This window comes from Hyla sarda, chromosome 7, assembly GCF_029499605.1.
Source record: "Hyla sarda isolate aHylSar1 chromosome 7, aHylSar1.hap1, whole genome shotgun sequence".
In the NCBI taxonomy this organism is placed as follows: Eukaryota; Metazoa; Chordata; class Amphibia; order Anura; family Hylidae; genus Hyla; species Hyla sarda.
The window spans coordinates 58399547-58417635 of record NC_079195.1 but is presented as its reverse complement, the minus strand read 5'-3'; the positions used below and the strand labels follow the sequence as shown (position 1 = coordinate 58417635).

General features: G+C 41.5%; 1 protein-coding gene across 2 annotated transcripts in view; it reads left to right on the top strand.

Annotated features, from left to right (window-relative positions):
• The window catches only part of LOC130281679 (alpha-2-macroglobulin-like protein 1), a 79628-nt gene extending 62171 nt beyond the window's left edge, over window positions 1-17457 (top strand). For both annotated transcript variants that reach the window (XM_056529153.1, XM_056529152.1), the window contains 8 exons: window positions 1402-1557; window positions 3013-3144; window positions 3885-3996; window positions 6167-6245; window positions 11452-11677; window positions 12505-12625; window positions 13392-13513; window positions 17397-17457. In XM_056529153.1, the coding sequence (XP_056385128.1) occupies window positions 1402-1557; window positions 3013-3144; window positions 3885-3996; window positions 6167-6245; window positions 11452-11677; window positions 12505-12625; window positions 13392-13513; window positions 17397-17402 (954 nt within the window). In that variant the 3' untranslated portion in view covers window positions 17403-17457. The remainder of the gene's footprint in view (window positions 1-1401; window positions 1558-3012; window positions 3145-3884; window positions 3997-6166; window positions 6246-11451; window positions 11678-12504; window positions 12626-13391; window positions 13514-17396) is intronic.
• The last annotated feature ends 632 nt before the right edge of the window (window positions 17458-18089 follow it).

Sequence of the window (18089 nt, the reverse complement as noted above, 5' to 3'; positions counted from 1 at the left end):
CCCGCCATCACTGTCCTCCTCGCTCTCATCAGCAGATGACACAGGTAAGGCCACCATTTGAGCAGCAGCAAGGTGGTCTTCACTGAGGGGGGGGCTAGGGGTGACACAGACAGCAGGGGCCCCACCATCCAGCACCACACTCTCCACCCTCCCTTCAGCCTCTCCGACAATCTCTGACTGTTCCACCTCCTCCTCCTCCTCCACCTCCTCTGTTTTCCGGGCTTGTATTCTCACCCTCAGGTCGTTTTTTCTTGGGACCCCTGTCAGCCAGGTTTTGGGCCAGGCGCAAATCCTCCCTGGCTGCCTTTAGTTCTTTCCCACAGCGGTCGTACTCTGTAAACCGAGCCGTCATCCTGGAGCAATATATTTCCGTGGACCCTTTCGGGTCTCGGTTGCCCCACATCTCAACATTCTGCAGGCTTTTCTTGGCCTTCCTGCCACTAGTGGCCTTTCCACTACTCGCCGTTGCCTGGGGAGCAGGGACCACATTACTGCGGTCCCTGCTAGATTTTCTCACACAGGCCGGAAGAATGGCTGTAGTTGGCTTCTCTCCACCCCCCGCCAGCCTGGAACGGGAAGTGGAGCCCCGAGATTCCCGGGGCTCCATGCAGGGAGGCTCTCCCCAGGAGTCTGCCACACTCCTGGGAAAAGCTGTTAGAACACCTGCCTCTGTAGTCTGCTTGGAAGTCCTGGAGAGCTCAAACAGGGACACACCCACACTTCTCACACTGAACTGGTGTGTTTCACAGGAAGTGCTCTCTGCTGACACCTCTGTCCGTGTCAGGAACTGTCCAGAGTAGGAGCAAATGCCCATAGCAAACCTCTCCCGCTCTGGACATTTCCTGACATGGACAGAGATGTCAGCAGAGAGCACTGTGATCAGACTGGAAATAACCACATAACTTCCTTTGGAGCATATATCAGCTGATAAGTACTGGAAGGATTGAGATTTTTTAAGAAATATTTTTTAATGAAGTAATTTACTACTAGATTTAATATGTTCAACTTTCTGGAACCAGTTCATTTGAAAACATTTTTTTTTCCCACTGGAATACGCCTTTAAGGTAATGGGCCTAAATCCTGAAGTTGAATTGTTTCTTATTCTTATGACAATATTTTTATTCTGACTCCTTTTTGGTTCATTTTTGTCATCACTAAATATATTATTGTCTCCATATATTGTATCCACACACACACAACTGTGATGCCTCAAATGAGGTAGAAAACCATACTAAATACCATTATATTTGAAGATGTGAATCCACAATATCATCAGAATCTCCCAGTAGGAACATGACAGGCTTTCGGCTGAAGACTTCAAGTGGTTGTATTGCAAAAAAAAATAAAAAATTATAATTATGAAAAAAAATAATATAACATTTTTACCCTTTACACAATTAGGTGAAACTTAGCTTCTCTAAAGAACAAGTCCGACCTGGGGAAAATGTGAACCTTGAAGTTACAGCAGAAGCCGGGTCCTTGTGCTCCGTGCGCTCTGTAGATAAAGGATACCTGCTCAAAAACCCTCATTCTGATAATAATCTGATATCAGATGTGGTAAGTTTTTTGTTTAGCCTCCTTTATGGTACCTTGCAGAACATTGGACTGTCATGTGACAAAAGGTCCAACGGTCCTGTATGCAACCAACGGTCCTGTTATGACTTTATTAAATGCTAATATGCTCCAAGTGGCCATACAAAACAAACATATAAAAAACACAAAAAGAAGAGAGTTCGGCACTGCCTACTTCTGCTTGACATCGGGTCACATTATGCAATGTGCTGTATGTTAGGAAACTGTCTCTTGCTTCTAGGTGGTGCTCAGACGTCATGCAAGCAATAATATCAACGTAGTATAAAGGTAAATGAAAACATCGGCCACTCACCAATTCTTCTTTATCTTCTTTTTATAGCAAATACATACTTACTGTATACAACATATTATCGGGGGTGGACATACACGGGGGAGTAAAGGTGGGCGACAGCAGCCGTTGTTTCGGTTGTTTCGCACTAGTTCAGTGCTTCATCAGGCCTCCACGGAGGCCTGGTGAAGCACTGAACTAGTGTGAAACAACAGCTGCTGTCGCCCACCTGCACCCCCCCCCCCCCCGTGTGTATCCACCCCCGATACTATGTTGTATACAGTAAGTATGCATTTGCTATAAAAACAAGATAAAGAGAAATTGGTGAGTGGCCGACGTTTTCATTTACCTTTATACTACGTCAAAACAAACACATGATGATCCATCACTGGCTATCACTAACGTCAGTCATAGAAAGGGGATTGGGGAGGGTTATGCTGGGTGTAGGAGTCTCTGATGAATAAGTCACATAGCAGAGTGGTACTAACCCGATGTTTCTTTGTGACCCCACAATCTTTTGTCAGTAAGGCGGTTTCCACATACACAGCACATGAATGAGTCTTCTGATGCTGGGATTCCATGAATACTTGAATAAAACTTTGACTGATAAGCTTTGTAGATACTGTCTCTTCACTTTATGCTGTTAGAGCATTGAATGCTAGGGATCTTGAGGTATCTGACCGCTGACAACTCACTAGTGGGTATCACCTGAAACAGCTGTACTGGGACACTACACAATCCATGCCATATGCAAGCCAAGCCATGAAAGTCCTCGTAATTCCATTGGGTATGGATTCTCCAAGCCACCACCTTTCCTAGAAGTCATGCGGGACAAACAACCAGCCATCGGTTACAAAACACACAGTACCCAGTGCAACAGAAAAAAACAGAAGAAACACAGTAACCCTTTAACCCATTAAAGGTCGACTAATCGGGAGGGGCTCCTTCACTCCATATAAACTGTTAGTGGAGAAGATATCAATAACCTGGTTAGATTGAACTGATTGTATTGTATTGTTTATATACTGTAACCATCTTTTCTTAGTGCCTATTTTATAAAATGTTCGCTTTAGCCTGAACTTAAGAAAATGTTTTATTACACTTTTGTTAAATAGATACAAAATCTTTTTTGGTTCTGGTTTTATTTGCAGATAGAAAAATTGAGGAACTCTGTTTATAAAGATGAACACACTGACCTGATAATGGACTCTGATGACGACCGGTGCCCTAAGAATACCTCACCTATAACCGAGAACAACTATGATGTTTATAAGTTATTTCTGGTAAGGCTTATTAATTGAACATTAAGCTGCAGATTAATTTAATCTCCTTTTGTAAAAATTTACAAAGATATGTATATATATATATATATATATATATATATATATATATATATGTATTAAATAGCAAGAAGCAAATATATTTATTAATTAGTTTAGTGGCTTTAATGTAAAAAAAAAAAAATAAAATACAAAGTTTACCCTAATATAGAGCAGAAAGAAAAAAAAATCTGCCATTTTTGCTGCCAGGGTGGTACTTCGAATAATGTCTTGTCTCTTGCCCTATATCTATATGTGATACCAGGCTACAACTTTCCTGCATGGCTTTGAATAAATGTTCACCCCATGGACTTTTATACACTTTGTCTTGAAATAACTAGAGATTTGAATTCATTTCACAAAATCGCCCATTATTTGGAGGTGTTGGGATTGGATTTTAAAATTATTTACAAATAAGAAACATATTTTTATTAGTAACCAAAAGTATAGTGAATCACTGCATATACATTGAGCAATAGGAAAACATTATTAGTAAATGAAAGGAGAGACTCTTTTTAACCCCTAGTGAACCTATGACACTGTCTGATTTCTATTTTGTATCAAGTTATATATATGTAACATCTTAGTACTAAGTGTATATTATTTACTGTACAAAGAAATAAAGGCACTGCTTGACAATCGGCTAGATATAAAATATGTTCTTATCTAATATTGACAAGTCTCTATATTTTTCTCTTACACAGACACACAGTCTACAGATTCTTACTAACACTGAGATAAAGGAACCAGTTAAATGTGTCCCACGTGCCTTGACCACTCGCTCTGCTGTCGAAAAGAAAAAAACTAAACATATAGGTATTTCCATAATTCTGAAACCTCATTTTAGGTCCGCTCCAGAAAATTACTCTGAATAGTACTGCACGTTTGTGGGAATTTAGACAATCCTTTTATGTTACAGAAATCCTGCAAAAATAAGCTGATAACAGAGACCCCCAGATATCAGCAGTAATTTGACTGAGCATAACATGGGGCCATTTACAAGTAACCACCACTTACATTACCCACTTAGCTACCACCACTGCTAGTGTGGTTGAGTAACTTTCTAAGCATATGTACGATACGTGCCTGCCATATGTAAAAGAAGAACTTTGTTCACCATATGCACTGTATGCAAATTACTTTTTACTGTAGATATAGAGGTGGAGCCAATTGGCTGAATAGTCAAAGTGGCCAGTCCCGTATAACTTCTGTAATGTCTGTTTTTGTGTTTTTGCATTTTTCTGTTTTATGCCCTGTTCAGACTTTTTCATGTATGTTTTTATGTATGAACTGTTTTCTGTGCTATTCTCCCTAGCTGGGGAATAGTTAATGCTATTAGTCAATGGGAACTCGGGTGGGGCTATTTAAACCCAAGCTCTACTGAACTCTGGGCTGGTTATTAATTTTACATTTGGTATAACTGCTGTTGATTAGTTCTTATTCTGACTATGACTGTTTTAGTCTGGCTGTTAATTTCTAAGTTTTAACCATGGTTGATTCCTGTTTATGATATTGATTTTAGTTTACTTGGTTTTAAGTACATTTGTCGGCTTTGAGTACCTTGTTATATCTCAGTCTGTGTTCACACTGAGAGTCTTGCTTATACCTGGGCTCTGTATTTAGTATTCCTGTTTAGAGTCCTGACCCGTATTCCTCCATATAATGGAGTTTGGTTTTGTAATATTCCTGTTTGTTATCTTATTTGGAGTTTGTTACTCCACACAGTGGAGTGTTCCTGCTGGCTAGGAGTCTAGTTTGTTCTTTGTTCTGTGTCCAGTGTGAACAGTGTTCTATTTTTCCTAACCTGTTTAGTGTTTTACATTTAGTTCATCTGTTTAGCCTCTGCATCTCCTGGTTTTTTCTGTATACTTTTGCCATATCTAGTCTTTTTCATTTATTCATATTTGCCATTTATCCTGATTCCAGTTTCTGAACTGTATGTTAATATGCTATATCCTGCCCTCTTTGTATATTTATATCCTGCCTGGTTTATCTGGTTGTTTGGTTGTTTTCCCATTATGTTTCTGACCTGTCCCCAACTGTGTACTGTATTATTTGTTTACCTTTACGCCCATTGCACTTTAGCGCTGGGAGGGACCGACTCCAAGATGTTGATCCGCCATTTAAGGGCGGATGGGCAAATATGCAGAGAGAGTGTCTCTAGGGACAGCTTAGGGCTCACTCTCCCTGTCCACCCCTGGTCATGACAAATCCCATTAATTGATATTCCTGAGGAAGGGATACACCATCACAAGCTGTTCAAAAGTCCATTTCTCTTGCATGTACATTGAGGCTGGGTGTACTTGCATCTGCTTAACTGGGACATATTCAGAAAACATTACCCACTGAAAGAGGCTGACAGGTTCCCTTAAAATGAATGCTGCTTGTACAATGCATTAATATGGACAATCCCAAAGCGTGAGATCATTTTTTTTAGTCACATTTCCCTTCTATTGAGGCCCTAAACAATTCCCTAATAGATTATTGGTAAGAAGGCATTGCTACATCTAGTACTTATTTCCTATAATAAACAAATGTTTATAGTAACACTAATCTTATCTTTTTCAGTAATTTTTTCTTTTGTATTAGATAAAAAAAATACAGTTATTAAAGGAAATTTATGAGCCGATTAGACCATCCTAATATGCTAATGCTGTATAAGCTAATTTGGTCCAGTACATTGAGTGACATGTTACCTTTCTTATTTTTCCTGATGTAACTTATGTCACTGCAGAGGGGTGGATGAATATTCATAAGTCGGGGTTATTACAGGGGTGGGCGGTTGGGTGCACCTAGGAGTGAAGGAGCACTCCAATGCACTGAATGCCCTAATTTGCATATTTATATAAAATAAATAATAAAGTTAGCATGATACTTACTGTAATGTGCCCTAATAGCTCATAGCAGCAGGTTACAATGGTCTAACCTGATAACAGATTGTCTTTAATGACTGTATTTATTTTTATCTGATATATACATTTTCTAGACACAGATAAGAAGGCCGAGAAGCAATTTACACAAAGTTACTTTTCAGACACCTGGCTGTATGAGTTAGTTCCTGTGGGGTGAGTATGCATACACTTTTATATACAATATTAACACTGTACCTGTCACGATGCCGGCTGGCAGGAGGTGGATCCTCTGTGCCAGAGAGGGATTGGCGTGGACCGTGCTAGTGGACCGGTTCTAAGTCACTACTGGTGTTCACCAGAGCCCGCCGCAAAGCGGGATGGTCTTGCTGCGGCGGTAGTGACCAGGTCGTATCCACTAGCAACGGCTCAACCTCTCTGACTGCTGAAGATAGGCGCGGTACAAGGGAGTAGACAGAAGCAAGGTCGGACGTAGCAGAAGGTCGGGGCAGGCAGCAAGGATCGTAGTCAATAAGGTAATAGCAGGAGGTCAAGTACACAGTATGGACAAACACAGTAACGCTTTCACTAGGCTCTAAGGCAACAAGATCCGGCAGGGGAGTGCAGGGGCAGAGATGATATATAGTCTGGGAGCAGGTGGAAGCCAATTAAGCTAATTGGGCCAGGCACCAATCATTGGTGCACTGGCCCTTTAAGTCTCAGGGAGCTGGCGCGCGCGCGCCCTAGAGAGCGGAGCCGCGCGCGCCAGCACATGACAGCAGGGGATGGGAACGGGTAAGTGACCTGGGATGCGATTCGCGAGCGGGCGCGTCCCGCTGTGCGAATCGCATCCCCGACGGCCAAGACAGTGCAGCGCTCCCGGTCAGCGGGACCGTCCGGGGCGCTGCGGAGAGAGAGACGCCGTAAGCGCTCCGGGGAGGAGCGGGGACCTGGAGCGCTAGGCGTAACAGTACCCCTGAGCAGGGATGCTTCTAATTTTTCTGTTGTCTGAGGCAAAAATTTTAATGTTGCCTCCTGCTTCATCCTCAATGAAAATCAAAGACTTGCTTGCAGAAAATATGCAGTGTAAACTAGTACCAGTAAAGAGGACTATCTATGTCTATATCATAGTTATACAAGGAACAAATATCACCATCCCTTACATCCTATAGTTACTTAACAAAACTCACTGTTCTGAAACCAACACTTTATGAAGGAAAAATAATACCGCCACACCATGTGCAAATATTGTAACCTCATAGTAACTGGAAATTGTTACCATACTGATATTGTATAAATCTCAGTATACCAAAACTAATATTTCTATTAATAACACTATTCAGGGGACAAAAAATACCACCACACAATAAATGAATAATACCACCATACTGTTACTGAATACAGCAGATACTATATACCGTAGTTATTGAAGCCACGATACTGAGACCAATACAGTGGTCCCTCAACATACGATGGTAATCTGTTCCAAATGGACCATTGTTTGTTAAAACTATCGCATGTTGAGGGATCCGTGCAATGTAAAGTATAGGACAGTGGTCTGCAACCTGCGGACCTCCAGATGTTGCAAAACTACAACACCCAGCATGCCTGGACATCTGGAGGTCCGTAGGTTGTAGACCACTGTTATACGAAGTTGTACTCACCTGTCCCCGCCGCTCCGGACCATCGTCACCGCTGCCCGGGATGTCGCCTTCCATCGCTGTCGCCACGTCCCCGGGGTGTCCCTGACACTCCGGCAAGGCCTCTGCTTCCCCGGCATCCGCGCTCTCCGTCGTCGCCATCACGTCGCTACGCACGCCGTTCCTATTGGATGACGGGACGGCGTGCGCATCGACGTGATGACGACAAAGGAGAGCGCCGACGATGCAGAGGATCCCGAAGAGGACGAGCCGGAGGCCCGAGGACAGGTGAGTGACCATCACCGAAGCTCACGGGGCACCGTAAACGGCTATCCGGTGGCAGCTGAAGCAGTCTGCGCTGCCGGATAGCCGTTTATGCGATGGCCCCGACATAAAAAAGCATCATATGCTGATGCTGCCTTCAACATGCGATGGCCTCTGAGAGGCCATCGCATGTTGAAATTAACGTATTTCGGGGCCATCGTTGGTCGAGGGGTCACTGTACACAGTTACCCCAGTATGGGGTTGATTACAGTACAGTTGCATCTATTGACTCACAGGTGACATCTTTGTGACCAGAGTCGTCTTACTTTCTTTTCTTTTCCATGTGGCCCAGATGATCATGATTTATTTTTGCTTCAGCAAATCTCTGCAGAATCTGTCAGACAAATATCTTACGCTCTGCACATTTCAACATTATCTTTACCTTTTCTTCACTAAGATCCATAGAACTTAAATGAACTCACTTTGAACTTAAATGAACTCCATAGAACTTAAATGAACTCTTTTAATGTGAGGGGCAATAAACTAAATATATGCAGCATGAATAAAAGCTGAAGAGCAGTTTAATATTTGTCTGCATTGTAAAGGAGTTTTTCCTGGACTATATAATTGATCAAATGTTGATTGATGGGGTCCTGATACTCTGCACCCCCGCCGATCAGCAGTTTGGTGTCCCGCATTACAAGAGGGCCCTGTGCTGTTTAATGTATAGTGGTGGCACCACATTACTGCTGCTCAATAAAGTAAAAGGGAACTGAGCTACAGTTCCTTGGTGCCAGCAATGTGCACTGAATGACGGAGGGCTTCCAGTCCCATTCATTGCCACTTACCTCTTCAGGACACAGTGTATGGTAGTGCAGAGTAGTGTTGCTCGCGAAAATTCGCAATGCGAATTTTATTTGCGAATATCGCATATTCGCAAATTCACGAATATTCGTTTATTTATTTTTTTTTTTTTTCACAGTACACATCACAGTGATCATCCCTCTCTGATTCCAGCTTATGTGGTGCAAGAAGGCTCTAATACTACCGTGTGAGACTGGTGTGCGAATTTTCGCATATGTGAAAATTTGCATATACTAATTTTTGCATATGCGAATTTTCGCTTGCGTTAATTTAAGTATATGCAAATTTTTGCACGCGCGAATATTCGCATATGCGAAAATAAAACGAGAATATTACGAATATGCGAATATTCGCGAATATGACGAATATTCGTCCATATATTTGCGAATATTTGCGAATTCGAATATGGCCTATGCCGCTCAACACTAGTGCAGAGTACACCATTTTTTACTATATAGGAGCCTAGATTGCAATCAAACTGATGAGGTTCCTCCTCTGAACAGGGTTTTCAGCTGATAAGCAGAAGGTGTGCCAGATCTCCTCCTGGTCCGGACCTGGATCTGTGACTGCACAGCCGCAGGTCTAGATTGGTGACAGGTACTCTTTAAACAGTAGAAAGTATAGGGGATAAAATGTTTGATCCCAGAAAAACCCTTTAGGAACTGCAGGGGGCCTGTACTTTCTACTGTTTAAAGAGTACCTGTCACCAAACAAAACTTTTAATACATTGTTCCTTATGTAATTATAAGACTCTTTGCTATTTACTTGCTGTTAAAATTCTCAACCTTTATATGTTTTTAATGTGATGGAAAAAAAAGCTACTAAGTGGCTCTGTTCTGTTCTCTGCCGCAAGTCACAGTTAATTTGGTCTCCTCCCGGCCTGGCAGGAGACCAAACTCAGGAAGTGCATGCAGGTCATGGGAAGGCACAGCTCTCACAGTCTTCAGTGATGTTGTGCATGCTGGGGAATGCCCACTTTCTCCTGACGGTAGCTCACACAATGTAAGCAAGGGGAAAGGTATGATACAGAGCTAATCTTTTTAAAGCTCAGAATTTTTTTTTTAAGGGCAGGAGGGGTGTTAGGAGTAGTTAGCGAATATAATCTGAGTTAGTTTAGAAAATATGGTACTCTTTAAGTCCAGGCTCCACCTGCCATTCACTACCACATGCTCTAACAGCGGCCACTAGTGCAGCAGGAAAGAGCACCCTAAAAATGTCCTTGTGGTCTTGGGTGATAGTAAGCCAGAATTATTAGGCTGGAATGGGTCAAAATAAAAATGTCTCTTCCCAGCCTGGAAGTACTAGGCTGCTGCTGCTGCTGCTTTGTTTTTTACCTTGCTGGTTGTGGAATAAAGGGGGACCCCACATTTTTTTTTTATCAAAAAATAAATAATTAAAAAATAAATTTGTTGTGCCCTCTCTATGCCATAACAAGTCAGGTAAAAAACAATCAGCAGCAGTGTGATACTACCAGGGTGGGATGGGTAGTTTGCCATTACTACCCTTATAAAATAAGCCTGCTACTGCTACCAATCTGGAGAGACAGTTTTGATGCTCCTGGCGTGATGGTCCCTGGCTCTTCCCCCTAGTACCCCTGTTGCATTGAGTACTTGGGTGATTTTATGCAGGGGTTAGTGTTAGTCATTTTAGAAACTGGCACAAAAAAAATTCTAAAATATGTTAGAAAATGAAGGGCACTCTTCCCTGCTGCACAAGCAATCACTGCTGGCACATGTGGTAGTAAACTGCAGATGAGGGACTGACAGGTGACAACTTCTTGGAGTTGTTCTCTTTCCTTTTAATTCTAGAAACCACCATAACAACTTTACTCAGACGTGGAGCTTTATTGCAGAACGTGCCAGAAAAACATCTTAGGCTCCTGTCTTTTCCAAGATGCATCCCATCTCTATACAATCTCCTCATCTATAGTCCCCAAAATAGTAATAGTGCCCCATGCAATAAAAGTGGGTATGTAAGTAGGTCCCTATTTAAATTTGGCTCCAACAGTAGTTAGGTAATCCCCATTATAGGCAAGTAAGCCCTCCAAGTAAGAAGGTAATTTCCCAATTAGCCAGGCAACTCCCACAGTAGCCTGTAATCCCCCCACACCTAGGATGTTGTGCCTTTGGATGTCCATCCAAAGACCTACATTATCTGTGTGGTCAGCTGGACTGAGGGCTTTGACACCTCCCCAAGTCAGTGGCACCCTGGAACTGCCCCTATCCCCTGTAAGTTTGCCCCTGATCCAACTAATTAACCAAATAAGTGGCCTGCAGTGCTTGCTATAGCTTTATGGTTCCTTCAATGCACTTCTAGGCATAGTTTGGCTGGAAAATTGATGAAGAGCTTGCAGGTGCTTTGCCTCCTTTCATTCTGCAGATCATATTAGTGTTACAACTCTCACAGATTTACCCTAGTGATATCATTATAGAGAAAAGAGCTCTGCTAGCTCTGGATTCAGCATTAATTGTGCACAATAATTGTTGCAAAATGTGTGAAGGGTTAAAAAAAAGTAGACTAAACTGTTATATTCACCCAAGACTAAATTCCAGTTCTTTTTATCTGTATGGACTTATTTTTAGCACCAATTTTTCAATACATGATTGCTAATTCAGATATTGTTTCTCTTATCTGAGCATTTTCTTGTGTTACAGCTCAGAAGGACACACTGTACTAAATCGAACAACTCCAAACACTATCACCAAGTGGGTGACTGATGCCTTCTGCTTGGGCTCGTCTGGTTTTGCCAGTGTCAAGGATGTTGAGCTCACCACATTCCAACCTTACTTCATTGACTTGATTGCACCCTACTCTGTGGTACAAGGAAAGACATTTACCATACAAGCTGTGGTCTTCAGCTATGTTAAGAAATGTATTCTGGTGGGTAAGATTATAATCCTATTTAATGTTAAAAAACTTTTTGCTCTCAGGAAATTATGTTTATGTAGTTTGTGTGAATCCTTGCATGAGTCACTGGAGGCCCCTTTCTACTTCACCATACCTCCACTTAAAGGGAACCAATCATCAGATTTTACCCTATATAACGCTTGGCAAAGTGTTATATAGGGTAAAATCTGTATCCTCACCATCCTTGGGGGAACGCTCCTGCCCCCAGGGATGGTGAAGATATGAACTTATAAAGTAGTCATCACCGTGGCCGTAAGTAGCCCCCTGGGCGGTGAGATCCTCTTACCTAGTCCACTTCGAGCGGCAGCGATGCCCCCTCCGCTTGATTGACGGGCCACGTCATTGCTCCGTCTGTTTAGTGAGCAGAGGGATCAATCAAGTGGAGGGGGCGTCCCCACCGGCCACAGTAACTGGAGTTGGTGAGACGATCTCCCCATCCAGGGGACTACTTACGGCCGCGGCGGTGACTACTTTATAAGTTCATATTTTCACCATCCCTGGGGGAAGGAGCATCCCCCGGGGATGGTGAGCATAAAGATTTTACCCTATATAACGCTTTGCAAAGCGTTATATAGAGTAAAATCTGATGATTGTCTCCCTTTAACTATTATCCAGATTACAGGCTTTCCAAGCTCCAGTAGTCCCTACAGTATTTGCTCTCGGTAGCCTGATTTTATTTCATTTTATGAATTTATGGAAGTGGTTTTGCTAGGAGGTCAATAATGATGTGATGTTCAGATGATCAAAATCTTTTGACCATGCACACGATAAGCACGTTTCTTTTCTTCCCTTTATAACAGATTGTGGTGTCGTTGTCCGATTCAGAGAATCTTGTTATAGCCAGCAAAAAGGAGCAGGCCAGATGTGTCTGTGAGGGGCTTTCACACACATTCTCCTGGGATGTTTCAGCCTTAAAACCAAGTACGTAAAATATCAATAATTTAATAAGTGTACTGTGACATAGAGCAAGCGGGCAGGAAGGAGGATTATGAATATAGATGGGTCGGACAGAGCGCCCACCTGGCGGGGATCACGTCACAGTGCTCGGGGAAGCGATCGTTGCTCCACCCAGGCTCCAAGCAGCTATTTTTCATAAACTGAAAAAGCGGAATAAGGGCGGAACGGAGTGGCAGATCAGGGCGAGGTAATTATCATTTTGATCAGTGTCATCCGCAATGAAAATTATTAGACTTTAGTTTTCTGCTGTTCATATAACGGGGAGTTGTTTTTCCACCTATTAGCTGGGTGATCATAAGGTCATGCACATTTCATAGTCAGATACAGGGATAGCCTACAGAAAAGAACTGAAGTCTCTGAAGATTTGTTTATGTATGGAGATATTCTTCCATCAGAATTACAAATGAAACTTGTTTGACAGAAATATACTCTCTATCTTGGCATACAGGGGTACAACAGAGGCCTTATGTACCTAAATAGGTGGCTACTACTGCTTAGTACAAACCATGTGAATAAGCTGGTACATAGAGTTCTTTAACCCAACCATCTTATGACCAAGTCTAACATTTCGAGTCTTGGTTTCGGGTACAGACATAAAAAAAAGTTTGCTAAAAAAAGAGCCAAAAAAATATTAAGTAAAAAACAGAGTCTACAAAAAAATTGTGTCTTCCTACATGTGTCTATGAACCTCCAATAATCCAAATAACAAGAGTCTACATTCCCCTTTCAGAAACACTAAAGATTCACATTGACAGTGAATCCATAGAAGTGGAAGGAAAGTGTACCCAAGATGTTCTTCTGGTAGGAAAAGATCGCATAAAAGACTCTGTGGAGAAAACCATTGTAGTCAAGGTGAGGTACTTTAACTACAACATATATAATGTACTGTTAGGGTTCTAGTTTTATTCAAAGAGGACCTAAATATTTTGTAAATGTGAAACCATAACCATGTTGAGGTAAAAAGTTTTTGGGTAAGTACGGGGCAGGTCAATTTTAGGGCAATGGACATCCTCATGACCAGTCATTACCATATTGAAGTTATGAATATCACAGCAGTGCCAGTCTTTGTTTGGATGATGTAGAAATCTCCCAAACACAACCTCCTAGAGAATCTTGGGGTGCTGCCAGTAAAAATGATAAACTTGACCAAGGTTTAAAAAGCATTTATTAAAAAAGAAAAAATGTACCATGCTTTTCGAAACCGATCCGGTTTCTTCCTAAGGTACAATACAATAGACAAAGCAGGTTTAAATAGCCATCCCTTCCATCACTTGACCCAAAGTGGAATGGCTCATATTTACATAAAGTAAACATCAAATCTACATAAATAGACATATAAACCCATAAAAATGTATATGTGTAAAAAAAATTATATATATATATATATATATATATATATATATATATATATATCACAAGAGCATATGTATGTCCACATTTATATCTTTTGTAACATAGCAATGATACAGAAGTCTGTTCTGTTACTTTATTTAGACCTTCAGGAAATAAAGTATTAAACTTTGAAATCCAATAAGATTCACTGTTAATTAAAACCTGTAACCTATTGGGAGCCCTATCTGGCATGAATTTTATAATAGATGAATGTAAAACCTTTGTGTTACCCACATGTTTCAAACATACATGGTGGGAGGCACTGTTTTTTATGTTTGCCCTGTTCGTATTCACCGAACGCACCGTCTGAATGGTGCATATGATATATTGAGCTCCATAATCGCAGGTAACTAAATACTCCACACATTAAGCGCACAAGTGAAAGAATGCCATAGAAGGTGCCCGGCTGTTGATCACATCATTGAGTGACGCTAGAGGCTTCAATACGCTTATTGCTATTCTGCAATGCTGAACACATTTTACTTGGCGCAAGAGGACTTCAAATTCCTCGCTCTCTGGGAGGTAGTTCCAGGATTATGAGGAATATGTTTTTGGAGGATCAGGTCCAGTTTGAGAATTGGTCAATGATTTGTTAAAAATCTTTTTAACTTAAAGGGGTACTCCGGTACTCTTTTAAATCAACTGGTGGCAGAAAGTTAAACATATTTGTAAATTACTTCTATTAAAAAAATCTTAATCCTTCCAGTACTTATTAGCTGCTGAATGCTACAGAGGAAATTCCTTTCTTTTTGGAACACTGATGACATCACGAGCACAGTGCTCTCTGCTGACATCTCTGTCCATTTTAGCAACCATGCATAGCAGATATATGCTAATGGCAGCATGGTGGCTCAGTGGTTCGCACTGCTGCCTTGCAGTGCTGGGGACCTGGGTTCAAATCAATAAACAATAAATAAAGTGTTATTATTATTATTTTTTTTTGAACATGTGCTGCACTCTTCCCCACCCCCTCAGCCCAAACCTATATAGGTGGTAATTAGCCACACTAGGGCCTTTTCACTCCTAGCAGCCTCCCAGTCTGACTGGGAGAGCAAGGTAAGTGAGCCTTTACACCTTGTTCACACTGGTGTGGTGCGGGGCGGCGTCCGTTGCTGCCGTGGCGCTGTGTCTGCGGGCGGGTGCGGCCCATAGACTGGTTTGAGAGGCATTGGGGCCGCTCTGCTAGTGGGTCGTTCCCCCCCCCCCCCCCCCCCCCCGTGGGCATCTGTGTCGCGGCGGTGGTGGTCGCCGCCCGGTGCTACGCCATTTTATGCTAGGGACGTTAGGGACCCACTCTGAATAGGTGGCCTTGACGTGGCGAGTGGGCTTGTACTTTTTGATCAAAAATGTATACTAACAACCTGTTAGTTTTTGATATTGTGCTGAGAAGCAACCAGATCATTATACAAGATTGTAGATGTGCGCTATGTCTGTATTCTACTCGAATTGTTATTATTATTACGCTAATAACGTCAGCAGAGAAGCAGAGAGAACTGTGCTCGTGATGTCATCAGAGAGCATTCCAAAAAGAAAAGAATTTCCTCTGTAGTATTCAGCAGCTAATAAGTACAGGAAGGATTAAGATTTTTTAATAGAAGTAATTTACAAATATGTTTAACTTTCTGCCACCAGTTGATTTCAAAGAAAAAAGGTTTTCACCGGAGTACCCCTTTAAGGGCTATAACTGTTTAAACTTGTAATAAAATTTAAACAATAACTTTGACTTTTTACTGCTTTTTATAGTGGTTAATTAGTAGTGTTCCTAGAAAACTTTAGAAAACTGTATTGCCTAGGATATTGACCATAAGGGCTATTAAATAACCACTTATAGAAATGACAGCTCCTGGAATCAAGGAGACTGTTTACGTCCACCTTTTTGAAGTGTGTTTGAGTCTGAACACCCGCCTCCGGAATTTTTAACATTTCTAAATCAAGGAAAACCATACTAGAATCATAGATATTCAGTGTGAAAACTGAACCCCAATAATTAATTTAAAGCCTCCACCATTGTGCCCGTCCAAATGAAAAACAAATCTATAAATCTCCTGTATATGAGGATATCGCCAGACCAGCGCCAGACTGCACTATATAAAGGGACTCAAAGAGCACCAGTTACAAATCTATGTGACTAGGGGGCTATCAAGTCCCCATCTCGCAACCATGGATCTGGCAATATACAAATAAGAAAAACTTTTTTCCTCTAAAATATTTGAATACAATGCACTAACATACAATGTGATAAGTAATAAAATTATCTGGAAAATAAATATTACTTTATTTAAAAATAAGTTTTTTTTGAGTCCTAAAGAGAAGCTGGCATTTAGTTTAGATGATGTCCAACAGAAAGGTGACTAATATAATAGTCATTGTCCAACCATGCGGTTCTAACTTATGTAACTTATAAATCCAAACTATGCTTCTCTGTGTAACAGTAGTTTCTTAATATCTCCTCCCTGGCAGGGTACTAAAACCAGGGGTCAAATCCTAGGAAAAAAGTGTGGGATCTCAAGCCCCAAGATTTTCACTCAAGGGCTGGTACTGCAAGACTCCTGCTAGTGGGAACAGTGTTCATGTTGTGGAAAAAGTGCAGGAGCTCTGTTCCCACATGAGCCCTGACTGTAACCCCTTCAATTATTTGAAACCTTAGTTGGTCAATGTTAGGAATGGAAAATTAATGGTACAGGAGATAAATAATTCTCACATACATTTTTGGACTTGCGTTTTCTTTATTCCTTCTCCTAATAGTGTGTTGTTTGTCCTATATAAAGTAGTTTACATAAGCATTTGAGTAAGTAAATTACATTCTTAAAGGGGTACTCCGCCCCTAGACAAGGATAGGGGATAAGATGCCTAATCACGGGGGTCCCGCCGCTGGGGACCCCCGCATTCTACCATGCGGCACCCACCTGTAACGGCTTCCGGAACCACTGGAGGCCCTCAGGCTAATACCATCCCGACCACGGTAACGGAAGATCGTGACATTACGACTCTGCCCCCGTGTGACACCACACCCGCCCCCTCAATGCAAGTCTATGGGAGGGGGCGTGGCATCTGTAGAAACTTATATTCTAATTCTTTAAGTCTTTGTTCTCACATTGCACGATTTGTTTAACACATTGAAATTGTGAATATATTTTTCCAGTAGAGTAGGGGTGTCCACTGGAGAAGTGAGGAGCGCTATTCCTATCGGTCTCCTTGCTATCTCCAGTATGCAAACCACATCACATATGAATCTGTGCCACATGATTCCTGCTTTCATAGTCATTGTGAAGCAAAGGCTTACTACAGTTCTTCATCCATAAATCCTTTTACTAACCATCATCTCTTTTTTTTTTTTTTTTAGGTATAGCAGAGCCTATGGTTATAAACATTACTCACGACCATCAATAAAAACATCACTTTGGATTCAATGCCTCCAGCCTTTTATAAGAAACATTCCAATGTATATTTCAATGTAAGCTTGTGGTGTGTAAGGAGTAGTGTTGCTCGCGAATATTCGCAATTCGAATATTATTCGCGAATATCGCATATTCGCGAATTCGCGAATTTCGCGAATATAGCGCTATATATTCGTAATTACGAATATTCGTTTTTTTTTTTTTCACAGTACACATCACAGTGATCATCCCTCTCTGCTTCCAGCTTGTGTGGTGTAAAGAAGGCTGTAATACTACTGTGCGAGACTGGCGCGCGAAAATTCGCATATTCGAAGATTAGAATATGCTAATTTTCGCATATGCAAATTTTCGTGTATGCTAATTTTGTATATGCTAATTTTCACATATGTTAATTTTCGCATACGCGAATGTGCGAAAATAAAACGAGGATATAACGAATATGCGAACATTCGCGAATATATGACGAATATTCGTCCATATATTCGCGAATATTCGCGAATTCGAATATGGCCTATGCCGCTCAACACTAGTAAGGAGGACAGCGCCAATAATTGTTGCTCAAGTGATCAGCTGATCCTCGCCAACAGGAGGCAGTTCATGCGGTAGTTGTACAGGGGAAGCACCAATAACTAAAAAAA